The sequence below is a fragment of the Crinia signifera genome, chromosome 2 (assembly GCF_055691185.1).
Source record: "Crinia signifera chromosome 2, ASM5569118v1, whole genome shotgun sequence".
Lineage (NCBI taxonomy): Eukaryota > Metazoa > Chordata > Amphibia > Anura > Myobatrachidae > Crinia > Crinia signifera.
The window spans coordinates 67,486,099-67,510,302 of record NC_139218.1 but is presented as its reverse complement, the minus strand read 5'-3'; the positions used below and the strand labels follow the sequence as shown (position 1 = coordinate 67,510,302).

The following is a 24,204-nucleotide window of genomic DNA, read 5'->3' as shown; positions in this document are numbered from 1 at the left end:
GCCTTAAGTGTGCAAGCAATTGTATTATAGGCATTACCACTGGCAGGGAGCAGCTTTTCCAATATTCTCTATCTCTAATATCTAGCTATGTAATCTATCTATCCAGGTTATTTTTTTTTTTTACAATTTTTTTCCCAATAGCTATGTTATAGCCACCTTATACAGCAGCTCTCGCCCTGTCGGCGGGCACAGGGGCACCTCTCACCCTGGCAGCTCTGCAGCTGTGTATTTATCTGATTCTGGCTGGGCTAGCTCCGCCTGACTCTAGTGTGTACTGGCGGGCGTGTCGGTGATGTCACGGGTGTACCACCCCACCCGCCAGACGGAAGCCCTGCTGCTGCTGCTGTAAGAAAGTTTGTGCGTGCAGCCGTGTGCGGCACCTGGGGCTGCGGGGTTACCGGTGCGGAGGACTGAGTGACGCTCCCCAGCCTGATCTGAACGGGGAATCAGTTACCCACCTTAGCCCCGGCTCTGTGCCCGGGGGCCCCTAGCTATTACTGGGGCTACAGAAATGTGGGATCCCCGGGAGTTCGAGCGTCACTGGCAGTCGGAGTTCCCCGGAGAGGAGGCTCCGGTGATGGACCTAAGCACGGCGGAGAACATGAGACAGGAGCTGGAGCGCTGTAGGGAGAACCTCCGGCGGCTGCAACAAGTCCTGGCTGAGGAGAAATTTAAAGTCCTGTACTTGGAGAGCGCCCTGTCCCGGGGGAACAGACCCGTGCCCCGGCAGCGCTCCAAGGTGCCCCCTCCACCCCCTCCAAAGCGGGTGTCCGTCAGACAGTTCCCCGCATCGCCACCTGTGCCCCCGGCCGCCCTCATCCCGCTGCCACCTGTGCCCCCGGCCGCCCTCATCCCGCTGCCACCTGTGCCCCCGGCCGCCCTCATCCCGCTGCCACCTGTGCCCCCGGCCGCCCTCATTCCGCTGCCACCTGTGCCCCCGGCCGTCCACATCCCGCTGCCACCTGTGCTCCCTGCCACCTTCAGCCCGCTGCCACCTGTGCCCTCGTCCACCTTCATCCTGCTGCCACCTGTGCCCTCGACTGCACTCTTCCCGCTGTCACCTGTGCCAGACCGGGACTTCGATGACGAAGAGGGCAGCTCCGTTAGCTTCGTGCTGGCCAACCTGCTTCCGCAGCTGGAGGAGCTCCCCGGGGAGCAGGTACCGGAGAAGGCCATCCTGCCAAGGAGACACCTGTTACAGGTGCCCGGAGAGGACTCGCCCAGGCACAGCTCTCCGGAGAGGAGCAGCAATGGCTACCTAAGCTCAGACCGGGAGGATAACGATTCTTTGGGTAAGTCCCATTTATATCTGTGCTGCCAGAAACTGGTGCCATAGCAGGCATCAGGTGTCACTGCACTAGCATAGTATAGAGCAGTGATGGCTAACCTTGACACTCCAGCTGATGATCTACACATCCCAGCATCAGGTTAGCAATCACTGGTCTAGATGGTGCTTCAGCTGGGTATATAGTGTTCATTTTAGCACCCGCTATCTTTGAAAACCCATGCAGTTCCTCTTCCCTTCCTGGGGTGTCGCTGTCTGCTGTAGTGTTTCTAGCACAGTGTGGTCTGTATATCAGCACTGATATGCAAACCTGTGCTAGAAACACCACAGCAGACAGCGTCACCCCAGACAGGGAACATGCATCATGGCATGTTATACTGGGGACACAGTAGATGATTTGTTCAATGAATTTGTCACCCGCTCCCCACTCCTACATGTAGTTGTTGATGATATAGTCAACATTGAGCTGGATGTACAGATGGCGGTAAAGGCATGTATGGGGGAGCGTGCATCTTAATATTGAGACTAGACTATTGGTATTGTGCATATCGTTAACGTTATATCGGCAAGCATTAGATTGCAAAATTGTACCAATGTGTTGTGCAGCATGATCTTTTGGGCAGGAACACAACTGTGTTGTGTACGTAGCCTCATATGGGGTACACATTAGGAGATATATATTATCCGTATCGCTCACTGTATACCTGTGACTGAGTTTCTGCCCTCAACCGGGTCGTCCCACCTTGGGTGCTGCACATCAAATGGGCTGACCAATGCTGATGACCGTGAATGCAGCAGATAACGATGTATATCGTGCTTTCATACAGTGGATCTTGCAGTGTGTACAGCAGCATTGCATTGTGGGCGTGAGGCACTAAACTTCGCCTGTGCATCCCGCCACACATTGCATTCATACTAATCACATATGAACTAATATATGCAATTAGTAACACAAAGGACAGCTAAAGAGCTGTCCTTGGTGATGACCGAGGGGCATGCTGGGAGGGACCCGTGACAGATTCCTCAACCTGTGCTGCGGAGGGAAGCTCATTGGCCTGAAGAATGATGAGTGAAGTGAGCCCATGATGGTATATATTTTTGCTGATGGTGTCCCATATTCCCAAACGTACAACATTTGACCCCCAAAAAATGTGGAAAAAAAACTTATGCCGACCTTTTGACCCTGTAGACTTAATGCATGACGAGCATTTGGTGACTACTTGTTTAATGTCAACCAAATTACTGTAGCGTAGATCTTCTGTTCCACACTCAAATCACAGGCTGCTGATGAGTTATTTTTTATTTTTGGGGGGGCATGCACACCACCCTTCCATTTGGGCATGGTCTGTTTCACCAAAAAAAGGTCTCCGCAGTGGGGAATGCAGGTTCAGTGCGAATGGAGAGGGCTGACATGCTGGTACCATTTAAAAAAACGTTGTGGGTTGTCGACTCTTGGTTTAGTGTGTGTGTTAGCGTATAAAAAGTACTATAAAGACATGTTAAGGTTTGAATTAGGGCGGAATGTATTAATATACATCGCCGCCGCGATGCTAGCGCATATGTACTAACATATGCGGCTGGCATTATGGTGCCATGATGGAGGCCCTCCGCGATACCTGTAATGGGGGTGTCTGTCTCCTCCTGGGCTCTGCTGTGTCCCCGGCATCTCCTTCTCCTCCCCGCTGCAGCCGGAAGGACATCCCGGGCTGTGACATGCTGCTGGGGGAGGAGGAGCAGCACGGAGGACAGGGGAGAGGGTGCTGGCGGCGATAGAAGTATAGGGTATCGCCAAAGGTGGCCATACCCTGGTATCAGGACTATTTGTAGACAACAAGTAGATAGATAGCCATTAGGTCGACGTGCCATTAGGTCGACGTGCCATTAGGTCGACGTGCCATTAGGTCGACGTGCCATTAGGTCGACGTGCCATTAGGTCGACAGTGTCTAGGTCGACAGTGTCTAGGTCGACAGTGTCTAGGTCGACAGTGTCTAGGTCGACAGTGTCTAGGTCGACAGTGTCTAGGTCGACAGTGTCTAGGTCGACAGTGTCTAGGTCGACAGTGTCTAGGTCGACAGTCAAAACGTTGACATGGTTTTTTTCACTGTTTTTTGAGCCGACATGTGCCGACAGGCGGTAATTCATTCCCTACTATCCACTAGGGCGTGGTGGGAGAATAAAATAGTGTGCCGAGCGCAGCGAGCGATGCGAGGGGCTGCGGTTCACTTCAAACTGTGTCCATGTCGACCGTGTCGACATTTTGGCCAAAAAAACAGTGAAAAAAACCATGTCGACCTTTTGGCGCTGTCGACCTTTTGGCGCTGTCGACCTTTTGGCGCTGTCGACCTTTTGGCGCTGTCGACCTTTTGGCGCTGTCGACCTTTTGGCTGTCTATCTACTTGTTGTCTACAAATGGTCCCACATCCCCATACCCTGCCCTCCGAAGACGGTGCGGCCGGGTTTTAGTAAATTTTAAAATGCGGTAAAACTGGGATTTTCATCATTGCACATCCTGCCCTTAACACCTACACCTTTAAAAAAAAATAAAAAAAAAATTGCACACTATTTCAGCTGTTTATATGACTAGGGGCGAGATGTAATAATATACATCGCCGCCCTTCGCCTGGCAGCCGCCGCGATGCTGCCGCATATGTACTAACATATGCGGCTAGCATCAGGTTGCGGTGACGGAGACCCCCGCGATACCTTTGATGTGGTCTCCGTCACATCCCGGTGGCTGCCAGTGTCCCCCTGCGTCTCCTCCTCCCCCCTGAAGCGATGCGAGGGTCCGATTCTCATTGCCAACTGTGTCCATGTCGACTGTGTCGACATTCGGATCAAAAAACAGTGAAAAACCCACGTCGACCTTATGACCAGTCGACCTTCCTCATGTCGACCTTTATGCAAATTCGACCTTAAGTCATGTCGACCTTGGCCCATGTCGACCTTAAGTCAGGTCGACCTTCCTGCCAGTCGACCTAGTGGGGTCGACCTAATGACTGTAGACCTAAATGCAGTCTGACGAATGATCCCATTCCGCAATAATGTCCCCTATTCTAGGGTTTGTGTTATTTTTAATAATGAAGGTGCTTGAATTAAAGATTAATTTTATTTCAAAGATTTCTTTTTTGCCCCCTTTGCTGCATCGTTAAATTGTCATGTGGTCAAGATTTTCCTAGTCTAAATAAATAAAAATAAAAATAAAAAAAAAGTATATTGAGGCCCACTTCTAAAAATTCCTTGTTCATGAACATATAATTGTATATGCTCCCGTGTTTGCGTGGGTTTCCTCCGGGTGCTCCGGTTTACTCCCACATTCCAAAAATATACTGGTAGGTCAATTGGCGTCTAACAAAATTAACACTAGAATGTCTGTGTTTGCGTGTACATGTGGTAGGGAATATAGATGTAGCTCCACTGGAGCAGGGACTGATGTGATTCTTCAACTATACTCTGTAAAACGCTGCGGAATATGTGTGCGCTATATAAGAAACTGTTAAGAAATAAATATAAGAATGATATTCACAATAAAAAGGTTTTCTTGCCGATTGCTCTTTATGGATGTTTATATTGGTGTAAGTGGCAGCAAGATCTCTGTATTTTGAGGGGTACACTCGTCCCTTGATCCCGTGGTGCAGGGGTATAGATGATAATCATACTTTTGTTGTTTTAAGCAGTGTAGTAAGGGTCATATAACCTATAAACAAGGTGAGCAGTTGTGGCTATTTACCCAGCAAGATATTTGTCATCCAGTGTTGGTCAGAGTCCTTGAAAATACATCCAGAATTAGCAAGAGCTTCTTGCTTAGATGGCAGTCAAGGACGATTGGTTGTGACCACCTGGTGAAAGACTGGATGTCGTCTGTCTGGAACCAAATGAAGGACAGAGAGTAGACTGATCCGTATAAGCTCAACGCAATATCACCTTCCTCAGGAGCAGTGGGACATTTTGGAGTCCCTGGAAGCTGTTTTTATACCCCTCTTCATTGGGCCATGTGCCCCAGATAGGAGTGTGGAAATTCACAACATTCATTGAAATCCTATATATAATAAACATTATACACTCTAAATAATTTGAGCGCATAGGAGACTGACATATATAAACAAATAAATGTAGTTCATGGAAATAATAACCATGAAATGGTGTAAAAAAAGACAAAAACAAACCACTATATAATTTCAACATGCGGGTCATGTGTCTTTAATCACCTGACACAGAAGTTCTGATAGACCTGATTTATCTAAAGCTGTGTACACACGGGGGTGATAGGTGCTGACATCGCTGGGAATATGGTCACTGGCGACCATATTGCCAGTGATGGGAGTGTGCCCTGGCGATAAATCACTGGGTGCGTGCTCCCGTTTTCAGCCCCATTCTAATCGCTGGTCGCAGGAGTTAGCTTGCTCCTGCGACCAGTTGATTACCTCTTCGGCACCGCCCGGCAGAGGTTCCTTCTCATCAGCGACCAGATATGGAGAAACTGAGCAATATATTGCTCGGCAATGTATTGCTAGCAATATATCTCCCCCGTGTGTACGGGGCTTAAGTGAAATTTACCAGTATCTTGCTGGGTAATTAACCGGAACTGCTCAACTTGTTTATATGTTATATGACCCTTGTTAGCGGAATCTAGAGTTGTCTTGAACACATTTACACTGCTTAAAACAAAAGTATTATTACCATCTATACTACTGGATCAAGGGATAAGTAAACCCCACAAAATACAGATGTCTTACCACCACTTATACTAATCTAAACACCCATTGGGAGCTATAGGCAAGAAAAACTTTATTGTGAATATCACTTTCTTATATGTTCATGAACAAGGAGTTTTTGGAAATATGCTTATCTTTTTTTAAAGAATAAACAAACGTTTGAATTTACTAAATTTGTGTCCTATTGTCTGTTCAGTGAAACCCAAGCGCTGTTCATATGTTTATATTTAGACTCTTTTGGGAGGTGTACATAGAATCTTGGATAACGAAGATTACAGGAAATATAAATAGTCTGTTTTAAAATCATGTGCTAGTGTACCTTTTAGTTTTAATAAACTATTTCAGTGTTTCTTCTTGGTCTCGCATCATACGGGTGTACCCCTATTGGGTATTTCAAGGACTCACCTGCTACGGGAATTCCAAAGAGGCAGTATCCCTCCTCCCACAAGTTCACCTTGTCTACCACTCTAGTTATTAAGCCTTTATGTGTAAAAGGTACAGTGATATGGTTAGGGGTTTTTAGGTTTCTTCTTTATGGGTATTATGAACATGGATACCATACACCTATATTAAGGATACTACATTGGTGAAGCGCTCGCTCATTTGCAAAGATGCCGATGACTTTGAGAAGATCGCGGCCACCCAGACAGAAAGAAAACACGACCACTGCCAAGGGAATTGTGAAAATATCACTATGTGTAATGCTTTCACACATCCACAAGCAATTCACGAACCATCACATGATTATTTTAGTCTGTGCAAATGTAAGTCTGACACTTCCACAACTGTGACATATACAGGCTGATCAATGCTGGCATTATACACCCTCCCTTAAAATGCCTGGGCATGCCTGTGGTTTTATGGATACTCCCAGAAAACAGCAGGGGTCCACCACTAAACGCAGATTCGAGGGCATTTCAGTTCCATTTTTTTCACTATTTTTTTTGCTATTCAGGCTTGCGTATGTGTGCTACAATCCATACACACGCAGAGTCATTTGATTATTGCAAAGGGCAGGGAGGGTATGGATCCGCACAGACTAGTACATCATTTTTATTATCGTGTGAAAAGCATCGGAAGAACCAATATGCTGGACTACTCCTATAACATCAATGTAGTCTTGGATTGGTGGTGCGCCCAACACATTCAGTATTTGTAACTGAGTAAAGGGAGGTGTTTGCAAGAAGCAAACCAAAAGACAAATGTGCCTTTTTGGGCGCACTCTTTATTGTATAAATTAGATATGATTATTACATTAAAACGTAACTTTTAATGAACTTCTTATGCTAAAATATTGAGAGTATTCATCATTTTATGGTCAGTCGTTTTAATGCATGAATGACTGCCAATCAAAAACATCACAAAAATATCACATATAACATTAAGATACCACCTAGACAAACAAACATTTAGGAGACATACTATGCTACTAGCTTGTCCTGATGTCCATCATAGTATTACTCTGATATTTGAAATCATATACTGTAGGTATAATACCAATTGGTATTATACCTAAAACGACTGACCATAAAATGATGAATACTCTCAATATTTTAGCATAAGAAGTTCATTAAAAGTTACGTTTTAATGTAATAATCATATCTAATTTATACAATAAAGAGTGCGCCCAAAAAGGCACATTTGTCTTTTGGTTTGCTTCTTGCAAACACCTCCCTTTACTCATTTGATTATTGAACAGGTTCTGAATTTACTCCTCAGTGATCAATTCAGAATAATCCCCATAGTTCGTAGATTAGAATTTGGCCAATAAAGCTTCCATTGACAATTTATTTTTATGGTGTGTTAGTTACTGGCTTGTATGAAAATAAAGGACCATACACACGAAGATTATCTTTCCAATCTGGCTGGTTGGAATGAAAATCTGGAAATTTTTGAGAGCAAATAATAGACCATTTGCTCCTAAACATAGAAAACAGTCAAAAATTGGTCCTACAGACAAATTGGTTATATCCTTTCATGCAGATGACCGCTTTTGTCCATTTTCCAGCATTTGGGAGCAAACTGTTGATTCTCATTTGTTCCCAGAAATGTCCAATTTTTCATGCCAGCCAGCCAGATTGCAAAGATAATCTTCTAGTGTATATGGGCCTTAAGAGACTCAACCCTTTGTACAGCATTGTCATATCCATACTGGTTATAGTATAAAGGGTCAACAATGCCTAGGATGAACCCTAAATGGTCATTAAAATCAATATTTTGCCATGGAATTCTGTGTACTGCTTCGTTCACCGTGATTTAGGCAGGGTGCTTCACTGCACTCACTCCCTTTACCTTTCTCAATTCCAGTTCTCATGGGTGAAGTTAAAATTATTATTTTTTTGAACATGTCGTCTTATTGACTGTCTACCAAACGTCCAGATACTATCTGTACTGTATTCTTATGTGCAAAATTAAAGGTGCGCTCACACTAGATGTCCTTTTAAGCCATATACATGATAATGTCCTGTCAAGGTGTAAGTGTCATGTATGTCATCTAGTGTGTACGCACTGTATTGTTAATGATATGTACTACCGTAGGTCGTTAACAATGTCCTCTGACGTCTGTACATGCAGCTCAACCTGAGGATTTAGTAGACGATTACATACTACTGGATGTGGCCAATAGCGATCTTTTTTGTAAACTCGCTAAGTGTATCTATATATAGTTTGTCATTGAGTTCAAGGGAAATCTTTGAAGACATTGCATTGTTTACAGGGTTGTATAGTGTGTACCCAGCTTAAGTCATGTTTGCGAACATTTGGTTGCAGTTTCCTAAAAAGAACAATTTTTGCTTCTGTAATTATGTATTAACAGTTTCTTATACAGCGCAGCAGGTTCCGTTGCACTGTACAATTATAAATTGGGAGAAAACAAACTGGGTTGTTAGTCACATGGTTGGAGTGATCTACTTGCAAGTTTACAATCTATAGGGAAATAGGCTTTGATACAAAATAATACGTATTCTATATAGCATATTGGTCCACCAGATTGCAAAGGTTCTTGGTGGGCTTTAGAATTATGGTGACCCAGTAAAGTAAGCCAGGGGTCAGGAGGAAAGTTGGCAAGTTTGTGCTGTACAGTAAGATGGGATGGATGGAAGGGAAAAGTTTATGAAGTTAATGTGGGCAGTTCTGGAATCTGATAAGCTTGCCTGAAGAGACTACTTTTCAGGGAACACTTTAGGGCTTGGAGACTGGAGGAGAGTCTTATTGTGCATGGGAGGACATTCCACAGAATGAGTGCAGCCCAAAGAAAGTCCCGCAATCGTGAATGGGAGCGGGTACTGCGTGTGGATGAGAGACGAAGATCTTGTAAAGAACGAAGAGGACGAGTTGGGAGATATTTTGAGATAAGAGAATAGATGTACATTGGTGTAGTTTGGTTTATGCCCTTGTGTGTAAGTAAAATTGTTCTATATATTGAATGCGGTACATACAGGTAACCAATGGAGGGACTGACAGTGCTGTTTTGCAGATGAACGTCTGTCGAGAAAGATTCGCCTGGCAGCTGCATTCATGATAGATTGTAGTAGTGAGTGTTTAATTCATTTTCCAGGGTGAAAATTAAATGATTTACTCTGAGACTGCTTTTTAGTAAAAATGAATGCATTACTGAATACTTCCATGCTAAAAATGCATTTGCAAATATAAAGCATATACATTAGCTAAGCAAAAAATTAGCTGAGCAAAAAAGAGATGTCTTCTTCTATGTACTAGGGAAGAGATGTAAAAATAATAAATTGTGTAGTTTGGCACATGCCTGAGTTCTAATCACATTTTCCGGCGACTTGCTTCCTCTTCTGGGATGGTAGCCCAGTTTTGCTCCTACTGTTTTTAGTTCTGTTCTTAGGTCTGTACTAAGATTAGTATGGAAGATAAAATGTCTTCATTTAAGTACCCATGTTTTTTTCATCTCATACAGTATTTGCTTTATCTTTAATTGTATTTTAAAACTTTGCATTCATTTTTTTCCCCTGAAAATTATTTTTAGGAAATGTAATTTCAAATTGCTCGGACTCCCCTCCCGCCCCGCCCCCACCCCTGCCCACTCTCCATTTACTAATTAAGAAATTGGAACTTAATTACCCAATTTACAAAGCAATGTCTTCTTTCTCCAGCGCAGGGTGTTGATCTACTGTAGCAGTGATATGTGTGATACCCCTGCTGTGTGTGTAAACCCCCCTCTTTGTGTGGGTCAGGAGGCAGCATCAGGGAGAACTAAATGTCCCAGCAGCAACCTCCCAGGTGGAAAGCTGGAGGGGTTATGGCTGGGAGCCGCAGAGACATCCGGACCGGTAAATCAGCCTTTAAAAATAAATAAATAAATGTTTAATTAGTTGGGCTGCAGAGTTTTCATAGCAGAACAACCTGAGTGCATTTCTTTTAATTGGACGATGCAACAGGTATTGGGAGTACAAATACAGGTGCAAAACTAAAATTGGGTGTGAGGTCTGCAAGATTTTTTGGTACTTGTTTCCTAGCACGGCGCCCATCTCGTTGATTGTATGCCCTAAGTTTAAGGCACTTAAGGCATACAATCAACGCGATGGACCCGATTTTGTGTCAATCACCAGATAATTTGCTGGTGAAAGACAAAATCGGGTTGATCGCGTCCATCGTGGCCCCTAATAAGGGTCCGCGATGCGACCGACGCGATCAACCCGATTTTCCCATAGGGAACAATGTTAATTTTTGTTTTTCAGTGAAAATCGGGTTGATCGCGTCGGTCGCGGCCCATTATAATGGGCCGCGATGCGATCAACACGATCAACCCGATTTTACATGGGTGACAATGTGAAATGGGCCAATATGGCCATTTCGCATTGAATATGGTTAAAAATGATGTTTAATGCCCCCCCCCCCATTGTTAACGCCACCCCACTATTGACGCCAACCCGAAGCGTGGCGAGCGCGTTACGCGTCCTCCGACCTTTTCATACTCCTACTATCCACGTCGGCGTGGAGTTGATTTTATATAGTGTGGCGAGCGCAGCGAGCCACTGAGCCCGAAGCGTGGCGAGTGCACGCGGATACCTGTGAAGGTATCCGCGTCCCCTCGCGGGGCTTGCTGCGCTCGCCACGCTTCGGGCTCGCTGCGCTCGCCAAACTATAGAAAATCAACTCCACGCCGACGTGGATAGTAGGGGTATGAAAAGGTCGGAGGACGCGTACTGCTGCGCTCGCCACGCTTCGGGTTGGCGTCAATAGTGGGGTGGCGTTAACAATGGGGGGGGGCATTTGAAACATGAAGGGGGGTTTAGTATTAAAATGGGGGGTTTTGGGGCTTTTTACATTGAAATCAATGTAAAATCGCGTCTCAGGGACCATTTTACATTGATTCCAATGTAAAAATCGGGTCGATCGCATCGCATGCGATTTGGTTGGCATGCGATCGACCCGATTTTTCCAACCCGATGCATACAATCAAAATCGGTGGCGCCGTGGTAGGAAACAAGTACCGATTTTTTTTTTTTTTTTTTTTTTATGTGGGCAAAACTTGTGCTCCATTATATCCCGGCCAGAGTGTTTCCTAGATCTCTGGTGGGATAAAATTTACAGTGTAATGCTGGGTACACACCAGGACGACTAGGGCACGATTCTGTCAATTTAGATCCAATTCCGACCGGTTGTATGCAGATTGTATGTACTATCGTGTGTTTTTGACATTTATTTGATCCGATTCCGATCAAATGCGCGTTCACGCCGCTCGTTTGGTCGCATCTTTGGTCCTACGTGCTGCAGGTAGGATCTGTCAATCCCAGGCCGACCGACCGTCAATCGTATGCAGATCGTGAGTGTTTTTTGCCGCCTCCGTCGTCCGTCCGTCGGTGCGTCCGTCGTTTGATCCAGCCTATTTGAGTGGCATTTCCTAAACACTCCCCCGGCGCCATGTTTTTCCACATAGCAAACAGCGCTGGCGCAGCAGTTGGACTCTCCTTCTTGTCTCATCTCCCAGAACAACAACCTGGTATGTTTGCACTCCCAATGCTCTTCTATGCATGCCCACTGTTGCCACCAATGTATATAGTGTGTATAAAGCACTGGTTTGGCAACCGTGCACCCGACCATGTCACTGTTTTTTTTGGGTGGGCCCCATGTCTGTGTGTATACATATAACCAATGTCCACCATTGCAGTATTCAAAGCACTCCTCTCTGCTAGGCCCCATTCACCTGTGTGTGTGTGTTTGTGTATATATAGATATATATACATAAACCATTGTCCACCATTGCAGTATTCCAAGCACTCCTCTCTGCTAGGCCCCATTCACCTGTGTGTGTGTGTTTGTGTATATATAGATATATATACATAAACCATTGTCCACCATTGCAGTATTCCAAGCACTCCTCTCTGCTAGGCCCCATTCACCTGTGTGTGTGTGTTTGTGTATATATAGATATATATACATAAACCATTGTCCACCATTGCAGTATTCCAAGCACTCCTCTCTGCTAGGCCCCATTCACCTGTGTGTGTGTGTTTGTGTATATATAGATATATATACATAAACCATTGTCCACCATTGCAGTATTCCAAGCACTCCTCTCTGCTAGGCCCCATTCACCTGTGTGTGTGTGTTTGTGTATATATAGATATATATACATAAACCATTGTCCACCATTGCAGTATTCCAAGCACTCCTCTCTGCTAGGCCCCATTCACCTGTGTGTGTGAATAGCAATCTGCACAATAAAATGTATAGTGGTTTTCATAAAAGTTTATTAACATTTTAAATACTTAAAACATAAGAACTAGGTAAACTGGTAACTATAACTATAAAAATTTAAATATGAAACAAAACATGGGTATAACTATAACAACTAAAATGGTTTTATCTTTTTACAGTCCCAATGTCCAACGCAAAGGAACAAGAGTTTTTGGAAGGGTTTATTGAAAAATATCGTACACACGAATGCCTGTGGAGAACCAAATCCAAGGAGTATTCAAACAAAATGAAAAGAAACCAAGCCTTGGAGGAGTTGGCACGCTACAGTCTTCCATTTCACCCAGAGGCCAATGTTGAATGGGTGAGGAAACGCATCCAGAATATGCGCACGGTGTTCTTAAAGGAACACAAGAAGATGGAGGCTGCAAAGAAGTCTGGTGCTGGAGTCGACGAGATGTATCAAACATCGCTCTGGTACTATGACCGGTTGACATTCACCCTCAGCCAGGAGTCGATGAGGACAGGAGTAGTCCTTATGGTCGAACAGGAAAACCAAGAAGTCGCGGCGCAGGAGGAGGAGGAGAATTCGCAGTCTGCATCGGTGAGTCTATTTTTTTGGCTATCTAATTGATTCCTCCTGCCAATCCACAGCGCCCTCCCCATTAAAGTAGGCCATGTACTCTTCCCTCACCTGTTTGGCTCGTGCACTCCCTGTGTAGCGTTGTGTTGGGGTTTGCAAGGAGGATATCTGCACTACCTCCTCTGGCAGTTCTTGGTCTTCTTGGAGTGCTGTGCCTGTAGCCCTTTGCTGTGTGGCTTTTCTGCGGAGCAAATTGTGCAGGACACAGCACGCCGTGACAACCCAGTCAATTTTGTCCACCCTCAGGTTAATGGCAGTGTGAAAAATGCGAAACCGGCTTGCCAGGATGCCAAAAGCATTTTCCACAACACGCCGTGCCCTGGATAGCCTGTAGTTAAAGATCCTTTTGTCATGGTTCAGGCCCCTTTGCGCATATGGCTTCATGACATGCTCGTGCAGGCCAAAAGCCTCGTCAGCCACAAAAACAAAGTTAAGCCCCTGTTTAGTTTCCTGGACAGACGGCAAGTGAAGGGTGTTCGCTATGAGCCTTTCGTAGAACTTTGTGTCCTTGAAAGTGCCACCATCCGATGCACGGCCATTCCTTCCTACATCCAGGAAGATAAACTCATAGTTGGCATTCACCACAGCCATTAGTACAATGCTAAAATAGCCCTTGTAATTAAAATAGTAGGAACCACTATTGATAGGCTGGGCTATGCGGACATGTTTGCCATCAATGGCTCCACCGCAATTTGGGAAGTTCCATCGCTGTTCAAACTCCTCTGCGATGACTTTCCATTCATTCACGCTGGTAGGGAACTGAAATTAGAAGTAAATAGAATTGATTAGTAAACATGTTCAATTTTTTTACAGCTTGGTGACTACCCACCTGCAACCCCAGACCTATCTGTCCTATCTGATAATGCATGCACATCTAACGAAGTTCCTACTCCGGCACGCACTCCGCCACCCACCCTGGAACCCACTCCACCACTCCCCCGTGCCAAAAAAATGCGTGGCAAAGGAAAAAAAGGAGAAGCAGCGGCACATGAAGAATTTATGATGCGGGCACATCAAGTCCTGCAAAGAAACCCGGACAAACATGACAACTACTTCACTTATGTGGCAGAGTGTGTTCGCAACATGGCTCCTGACCAGCAACTTACTTTTGAAAAGTTATGCATGGAGTTGGTGTATAATGGCAGTTTAGGGTATCTCAACAGTGGCACTAAAATAGTTGGCATTGGTAGTGCACCAGACACACCACTGTCATTAGAATCACCAGTGCCTACTCCGCCTGCCACCGTAGCAGGCCAGTCGAGCACAATTCCAACACATACCCAGTCAACACCTACACAGCCTTCTCAACCCCCCCAGTACCGTCAATTCTACAGTTCTTTACTGATAGAAGATCCAGAGTGTCCTGTTTTTGAGGATCTGTCTTAAAAAATAGGCTACTTTATCATTTACCATCGACATGGTCTCAGCTGCAGGTATGTGATGGCCACTGCTCACATGGCGTATGGCGCACATCAATGTGGCCGGGACCATTGCATCTGCGCCATGCGCCATGTGGGCCGCAGCCTTTACATATCTGCAGCAGACATCCTCTGCCACACAAGGGCCACAGTGTGTATTTTTGTTTATTTATATGCTGCTACCTGTACCTGCATTACCAGAGGGAGAACAGGATTCTCCTCAATCTGGATAGCAAACTCCATTTATTGCCCTTTTGTCTTTACCAATAGTATGGGGTACTGTGCGGCAGACATGGTCTCGGCTGCAGGTATGTGATGGCCACTGCTCACATGGCGTATGGCGCACATCAATGGGGCGGGGGCCATTGCATCTGCGCCATGCGCCATGTGGGCCGCAGCCTTTACATATCTGCAGCAGACATCCTCTGCCGCACAGTACCTTATCCCTACTGTTGTAAGGGCATGTTCCAGAAGTTACCAGAGTGTCTTTTGTCTTGGTTTTCTACATATATGCTGCTACCTGTACCTGCATTACCAGAGGGAGAACAGGATTCTCCTCAATCTGGATAGCAAACTCCATTTATTGCCCTTTTTTCTTTGCCAATAGTATGGGGTACTGTGCCGAAGACATGGTCTCAGCTGCAGGTATGTGATGGCCACTGCTCACATGGTGTATGGCGCACATCAATGGGGCGGGGGCCATTGCATCTGCGCCATGCGCCATGTGGGCCGCAGCCTTTACATATCTGCAGCAGACATCCTCTGCCACACAGTACCTTATCCCTACTGTTGTAAGTGCCTGTTCCAGAAGTTACCAGAGTGTGTTTTTTGTTTTTTTATATGCTGCTACCTGTACCTGCATTACCAGAGGGAGAACAGGATTCTCCTCAATCTGGATAGCAAACTCCATTTATTGCCCTTTTGTCTTTACCAATAGTATGGGGTACTGTGCGGCAGACATGGTCTCAGCTGCAGGTATGTGATGGCCACTGCTCACATGGCGTATGGCGCACATCAATGTGGCCGGGACCATTGCATCTGCGCCATGCGCCATGTGGGCCGCAGCCTTTACTTATCTGCGGCAGACATCCTCTGCCACACAGTAGCCCGTACTTATTGGGAAAGTTTAAACTGGGTCATACATACTTAAATCTTTATATATAGTGTGTGTTTTTGTACAATATCTTTTATATATGGTATTATAATATATTTTTGTTGACACAATCTATTTACTATTTTACATGTTTTAACCATGAAAGGCCTAAAAAACCTGTTTCTGTCCTAGGCCTAAATTATAAATAAAAATATTTTGTTTGCACAATAAAGTGTACAGTGTATATTTCATCCTTACCTTGCAATACTGGTACTGCAGCACCTTCACAATGGCTTTGCAGGTCTCCGGGATGATGAGGCCCAAAGCTTGCGGGGAGATGAGGGATCCAAACTTTAGGTCAGCAAGAGACCGTCCTGTCGCCAGAAACCTCAGGGTGACCACCAGCCGTTCCTCAGCAGGGATAGCCATGCGATACTTGGTATCCTGCTTCTCGATGTGGGGAGTCACCAGACGCAGCAATTCCTGGAATGTGGCATCATCCATCCTCAAGAAGTTACGGAAATCGTCTGGGTTATTCTCCCTGATGTCCCTGAGCAGTGGCATGTGCGAACGAGTCTGACGCTGAAGTAGCCACTGCTTTGTCCAGCATGATCTTTCTCTCCTGCGCTGGGCTCTCTGACGCCTGAGCTTCAAAACTGCATAATAGAGCAGGTACTGTTGCTGGTGACTACCCATCACTGCATTCTCCATAGTGCAGGGTTAAAAGACACTTTGTAATGGCAGGCAAAACAAAGTAATGTGTAAATAGCTATGTCCAGCGTTCAGCAGGTATAAACCAAGCCTCACTAGTAACAAAGCAGAAATACACTGGTTTAAAATGGCTGCTGCTATTCCTATCCCCCTCTGCTAGTCCTCCCCCTCTGCTAGTCCAGCCCCTTCATTCAAATTTCAAAGGCCCATCTGACGACGGTCGCATGTGTTCTTGCAAAAAAAACAAAAACCAGCGATCCGACCGTCTTAACGACCATCGCGGGCGCATCGGGATCGGATCTAGATCGTTCCGCAAAAAAACACAATTTTTGCTAATCGTTTGCTGGGGACTGCCTGGGAGCTCCCGGGAAGTCCAAGGGAAATCGTTCCATGGTCGTCTATCGGTCGTGAACGACGGTGGTCGTCCTGGTGTGTACCCCACATAAAAAAAAATGTATTGGGGCAAAAAAAATGGAATGTATAGGCAGTAAAATGACAAACATCTAATCCATTTAGCCCTTTCAGAGACTGGAATGCCTGTGTTAGCTCCTTTTTAGTACTGGGTTGTGGAGTTGTATTGTTACTGCACAGTGGTGTCATGCCTGTCAGCTGAATGGAATATGGATACATCCTGTTTATATTCCACCGATGAGACAACTGTATTGCCAACACAGCGGGTGGAGGTTGATGTCACCAATTGGCGGGTGTGACTCTTACTGGCACTAGGCAATAAAGGAACTGAAACGGGACAAAACAGCATTGATGGCAGTTTTCTTAGAAAAAATAAAGAAATGAATGAAACCACTTCACTTAAAGGTACTTAAACCATAAAGTATATTCCATATTCTATTTTTGAAAAATATGTAACCACCAAGAATAGATGTTTTGCAAATATCCAGTAGGTATTGGATTAGCGCAATTGATTACTCAAAATGAGGAGAAATGAATATAGCCTTGACTATCAATTGTTTTAAAGAAGTGATTTGTATTTGTTGCATTTGCAGACATGAGTATGTATTTCCTTTTTCGCCAACAGTGAAGACCTGCACACCTTCACCATAGAACTCCCCATGCGAACGGTAATCAGAATGAGGGCCATAGGGTGCGATGTATTAAAATACATTGCCGCGCCACCGCAGCAATGCTATCCCATAAATACTAACATATGGGATTAGCATCGCAATGCGGTGACGGAGGCCCCCCGCGATACCTGTGATGTGGTGTGCGGGGGCTCGGTCACATCTCTGGACTCTCCCTCTTAAGCTCTTCTCCCAGGACGGGCGCCTTCTCCTCCCCCCTGCAGCTGGAAGGACCTCCGGCTGTGTTGCTAGGAGGAGTTTACCTTCTGAATCTGTTGTGCCATATAAGAAACTGTAAATAAATGTGTCATAACATAACTTCAGTGACCAACATATGATTGGACAGAAAGGTGCCCATGCACGGTACAATTTAATGAGTGCGATGCGATATACACTCCTGCACATATCACATCACTCAGCACAAAAAAAGTGTGCTGCACATACTTTTTGTACTAGATTGCATCACCTAGCGTTCAAAACGCATGTGATGCGATATAGTGCAAAACTAGAATTACTAATGAAGCCTAATCCTACTATATAGCATAACCTGGCCCACCACGTGGGTGACATGACCCATCTTAGAAAGGGGCTCTCAAAGCAACTGTGCAATCAGGAAATGAAACTGTAACCGCACTGGTGTCTGACTGAAAGATGATGGGAGCCATTGCTAAACACCAAGGTGTGTGTATGTGTCTGCTAGTAGCAGGGAAGTTAGTTAAAAATTTAGCAAATTTTGCACAGAGTACAGGTGGCGGTATTGCCCATAGCAACCAATTAAATTCTACCTAACATCTAGTACAGTATATAAAAAAATTGCTACAATCTGGTTACAATTGGCAACATCTATACAATCTCTTTTATACCGGGATGTATTAATATACATCGCCGCCCCTCGCCTGCCAGCCGCCGCGATGCTACCCCATATGTGCTAACATATGCAGCTAACACCGGGTTGCGGTGAGACCCCTGCGATACCTGTAATGTGATGTGCGGGGCTCTCCGTCACATCCCGGCGGCTGTCAGTGTCCCCCTGCGTCTCCTCCTCCTTCCTGCAGCCGGATGTCCTCCCGGCTGTGACACCTGCTGGGGGAGGAGGAGATCGATGGAGGGGGGGGGGTCACGCGGGTGGCGAGAGGGTGGTGATACCCTGCCAGGCGGGGAGACGAGGCGGACAGGTAATGGTACATAGGAAAATGCGGTAAAACCCCCGTTTTACCTCATTTTCCCTTTAGTACATCCCGCCCTTAGACTAAGCTCTGGTTTGGGCTCCCTCACACGGAGTTAAGACCGTTTTAGATGCTATTCTAATTATATGCAACAAGCGCAAAAATGAATGTCCACCCAGAACAATTGAACTGCTCGGTTGGGCATCCATTAATTTAATCGCCCCCTCCCTTAGATTATATGCTCCACTGAGGCAGGGGTTGATGTGAATGATTATAATAGTCTCTGCGTAATATGATCAGTGCTATATAAACTACAATTATACCACAGATCATAGGAGCCGACTGTCTTCTGCATGGTGCACAGTTGAGCGGGCCTAAGGTGCCATTGTAAAGTTCACTTGTCCAGATTCCACTGCAGGTGCACACAGGGTTATATTGTAGGGTCAGACACACCGTACGGCATATAGTGTGGGTCTGATACCGTGTGCATCAGATGCAGTGTGTGGCATAATGTGCTTAAAAACACTCAAACAGTGTGGCGCTCAGTAATATGAGAAACCATGTGTAAAAACACACACAATTTATTAAACACACACAAATTATAGGCAGAGTAAATAGAAATTAATATAAACCTCCCAGGGATAATAAAATGAATAGTAATCAAGTTAACATGCATTCTACCACAGATATCAAAATGGTGTTGTATCATCGAAATGTTCTCATATTAATCAAGAGGCTGCTCTCAGATGTAGTCATAGGTGTGCACAGATTGAGTGTTAGGGTGCACAGGCACCCCCTAATGCTGTTCCCCTTACGGTACTTGTGTATTATCACGGCGCCCACGAAATCGGCCGCAAAATCGCATCCGATTTTTGCATGCGATTTGCGGCCGATTTCGTGGGCGCCGTGATAATACACAAGTACCGTAAGTTATTTTGGGGGATTTAAATCATAGGTCACATATGGAGAAGCAGATTGTGGTTTCAGGGACTGGTATGACCAGTTATAGGTTTTGTGCAGGGTTTGTATGTCCCGATTTGCGGCCGAAGCGTGGCGAGCGCAGCGGTACGCGTCCTCCCACCTTTTCATACCCCCACTATCCACGTCGGCGTGGAGTTGATTTTAGATAGTGTGGCGAGTGCAGCGAGCCACCGAGCCCGAAGCGTGGCGAGCGGACGCGGATTACTTTACATGTATTCCGCGTCCCCACGCTGCGCTCGCCACGCTTCGGACTCGGTGGCTCGCTATATTGCATGCGATGCACTACGATGGAAATCGGGGGTGTGCAAGGTGCGCAATGATGGAACAGCATGCAAATCGGCCGGAAAAAGTGAAAAATCGGCCGCAAAATCGCATACGATTTTTGCATGCGATTTGCGGCCGATTTTCGGCCGATTTCGTGGGCGCCGTGATGATACACAAGTACCGTAAGTTATTTTGGGGGATTTAAATCATAGGTCACATATGGAGAAGCAGATCGTGGTTTCAGGGACTGGTATGACCAGTTATAGGTTTTGTGCAGGGTTTGTATGTCCCTGCCGCACTGGTAATTAGTGAGCAAAAAGACACACAGATAAGTAGATGCTGGTGTGGGCTGCCAGCACAAATAACAGTAGGAGGTGGGGGTCCGCTGGACAAGTCCAGCAGTTCCCTTATTCCCTGAAGATGGTGTGTGCCGAGAGCTCCAAGCAGCCGCTGTGCTGCTTGTTTCTTGGACTGTCCCCATCTGTCAGCTGAGCGCCGGTCACGCGTGTATACCACGTGATCGGCAGGTCCGACGTACATTTCGCTGGGGGCTTGGTCACAGGAGGTGTCTTATGGAGTGTAAGCTTGTGAGCAGGGCCCTCATACCTTTTGACTGTCTGTAAATACCCAGTTTGTTGTATAACGGGCTCCTTTTTGTAAAGCACAACGGAATATGCTGCGTTATATAAGAAACTGCTGATAAATTAAATAAATACATTTTAAGTCCACAGCACTAAGCGGATTGTAGGCGGTTATTTATAATATGGGGCATGTACAGATGTCCTTTAAATATATCAAGATCAATACATGGTTGTAGCCATATATCAATCTGGATGCAGGTGTAAAAACCGCTGAATTCGGTCCCGACTTTTTGCCTGTTTAGGCAGCGGTCTGCAGCTCTCTTGTTCCAGAGAGCTTGCATGGCGATCTGAGTGCTGCTGACTACGGACAGTGACGCTCCGTGGCTTGGAGTGCAAGCTTTCTCTGTGGCCCGTTTCCTAGGCTGATGTGCCGCTCGGAGAGTCCCGCTGATGCGTCTGATTACGGGGGTCGGCTATTGCCGCTTGACTGATAGTACACGGACTCCGTTAACTGGCTTTCTTGTAACAGGGTTGGTACACAGGAGGGTCCCAGTAGAGGCAGTGATCCGATGCATTTCTCTGCATTTTGAAAAGCTGCGCGGTGGAACGTGGTATATATTGGATCACTGCTGTAAGAGACTGGCTGTATGCAAGACTAAAGAAGAAAATAAGAGTAAGCCATAAGGGAGGAATTAAATTTTTCATCATTGACAGTGTGCTGGCACCACCATGTTTGGCCATTATATGCGCAGCCAGGCAAATACTTATATATTATACATTGTAGGGGCTCTGCACACACTAAATTAACTGATAATAAATAGTGGAGATTTGGTTCATGAATTGATCAATGCATTTAAGCCTGCAGCCCCCTTCACGGGACCCCACTTTTCTGCAGGTCCTAACACTATCACTAAAACTGGCTACAATACACATAGCTATCACATCAATGTTTGATTCCAGGCATGCTATCTGGTCTGAAGCTCACAGCAGACTTTGCTTTTATAGGTGAGCAGCTACCAACACACCTGTCACTAATCATCTAGGGAAATGGCTAACATAAGCTATGGAATCTTAGTTAAAAACAGGGTGCATGAGAGAATGTGACCACAATAAGACTAATTTAAAAAATCCAATGAACAATATATACACTTAACATCGGCACTCACCTTTCCTAGTTTTGGGGTGCCCTATGGCAAAGTGTGCTGTGAACTTCAGACCAGATAGCATACCTGGAATCAAACATTGATGTGATAGCTATGTGTATTGTAGCCAGTTTCAGCGATAGTGTTAGGACCTGCAGAAAAGTGGGGTCCCGTGAAGGGGGCTGCAGGCTTAAATGCATTGATCAATTCATGAACCAAATCTCCACTATTTATTATCAGTTAATTTAGTGTGTGCAGAGCCCCTTCAATGTCTATTTAAACAATGTGGTCACAAGCCATAGGGCACCCCAAAACTAGGAAAGGTGAGTGCTGATGTTAAAAATAAATCCCCGCTGTAGAAACCCCCTAGCTGGCTGCATTGAATACTGCTTAGTCTTGCTGGCACAGTGTATTTTACTGTTCAATTTACACTAAACGGGAGCGCACATCGGGATTGAATCGTCCTCTAATGAGGCAGAAAACCATTTAATGTTCATTCTATTTCGATATTAACTATATAGTCGAAATCGAACACAAAATCTCAGAGTGTGCACAGCATAAGCATAGAAGTTTGTTTACTGAAAAATTCTCTACTTAACCCACAAAGATATTTTACAGATGGATGTAGTCTTCAATTTTCAATATGGGTGATGTGCCATTACGGAATTCTTTCAACTGATTACATGATTATTTACTAGGATGTCAGTATTTTGTAATCACAGATGAATCCTAAATGTGCGTCTAAATCAAACTTGAAACCAGAAGTGACAGATACAGTAAGAACTTTCACTTCCCACGTGTTCAGCTTTTATTTAGAACATGTGAATGGTTTGCAATCTAATCTTTATTTCCTGTACAAGTGGGATAATTAACGTCTTGAACAAAAACTGAACCTGACCCGTTAACTGTATTTGTTATCACTGGGCTGTTCTTTCCTGCAGTGTATTTTCTCAGCTTTTGCTTTTGTAAAAAAAAAACATATACAACAGTGGTACCCAAACTTTTGGGAATCATGGCACCCCTAGGCCAATAGTTTCTTATTAAGACATTTTGGGAAATAATATTAAATCCGGTTAATTGTGTTAATGTCACCCTTAATGTTAATTATATGGTGAGGGATTGGATTAGCTTCTGTTTGTCAACATATTTTATAACCTGAAGCCACAAGCAATAGTTTTTACTTATTATGCGGACCAATTTAAATTACACCTGGACCACTAACCTGAGGCACCCATGCAAGTGTCCCAAGGCTCCCCAGTTTGCCAGGGTACACAGTTTTGGAACCACTGATATACAGTATTAGGTCATGGAATATGCTCTCAGTATCATGCTTGCCTTAAGGTAACATAGACTAAAGCAGTGCACTCACTAGCCAACAGGGGGCACTGCCAATATAGTTCACTGTTGGCGGCGGTGCTGGTCAAACGAGAGCGGGCATACACACTGAATGTTATTGGTTACCGATTATCATTCAGTGACATCACCAGGTAGCTCGCGGTCCATGTAGCCTTTGACAATATATCAGATTAAGCTGCATGCTCAGGTGACTGGGAGGGAGGGTAGTAAATTATGCACGTGAGCGCACTTTGTTTAAAAAATGTAAAGTGTGTATACGCAATATTCTTAACAATGTCACTCAGAAGGGCGCTTTCATATATATTTTGGGTCATTGTCCATTTGTACCCACCCGTTTTACCGCATTTTAAAATTTTTACTTAAACCCGACCGCACCGTCTTCGGCAGGCAGGGTATCGCCACCTTTGGGTGGTGATACCCTATAGAAGCCTATAGACTTCTGTCGCCGCCCGGTGTCCGCACCCCCCTCCCCCTATCCTCAGTGCTGCTCCTCCTCCCCCCCCCCCCCCCCCCAGCAGTATGTCGCAGCCGGGGATGTCCTTCCAGCTGCAGGGGGAAGCAGGAGATGCCGAGGACGCCGCAGAGCCCAGGAGGTGATGGAGACCCCCCCCAAACTATATTACACGGGGGGTCTCAATCACCGCACCGTAATGCCAGCCGCATATGTTAGTACACATGCGCTGACATTGCGGCGGCCATGTATATTAATACATCCCGCCCTAAATCTGAGCCGACAATATATTTTATCGGTTGGCTAAAACACAAAATCTTGGCCTCAATCTCTCAATACATGGCAGAAAATCTGTTACTAAAAAAACAAGTGTGTAGCTCAGGTTTACAGGCCTTGGTTTGCCAATAAATTAACACTCAATCAGACAGTGTGTTCATAGTTTTAGGATGGTCAGTTTCAATTGCAGTGAGAGTACCAAGAACTGCATGTTGTGGGTTCACAGTATCAGCTTCCAAATACAACTGCCATACTTGGAATCAACTTCAGGTTTTTTGCCTGCTTAATTGATCAAGGAATAACAAAAGACTGGCCCAGAGCTCACATGAAAAGGCTCTTGAGTCAATCATCCAATTACTATTGGTCTCTGGGGGAGTGTTCC

General features: G+C 45.3%; 1 protein-coding gene across 1 annotated transcript in view; it reads left to right on the top strand.

The window, feature by feature from the left end:
• The first annotated feature begins 320 nt into the window (after nt 1–320).
• ABR (ABR activator of RhoGEF and GTPase) overlaps nt 321–24,204 on the top strand; it is a 381,486-nt gene continuing 357,602 nt past the window's right edge. Inside the window, exon 1 of the mRNA XM_083172282.1 lies at nt 321–1,292. Within this exon, the coding sequence (XP_083028408.1) occupies nt 512–1,292 (781 nt within the window). The 5' untranslated portion in view covers nt 321–511. The remainder of the gene's footprint in view (nt 1,293–24,204) is intronic.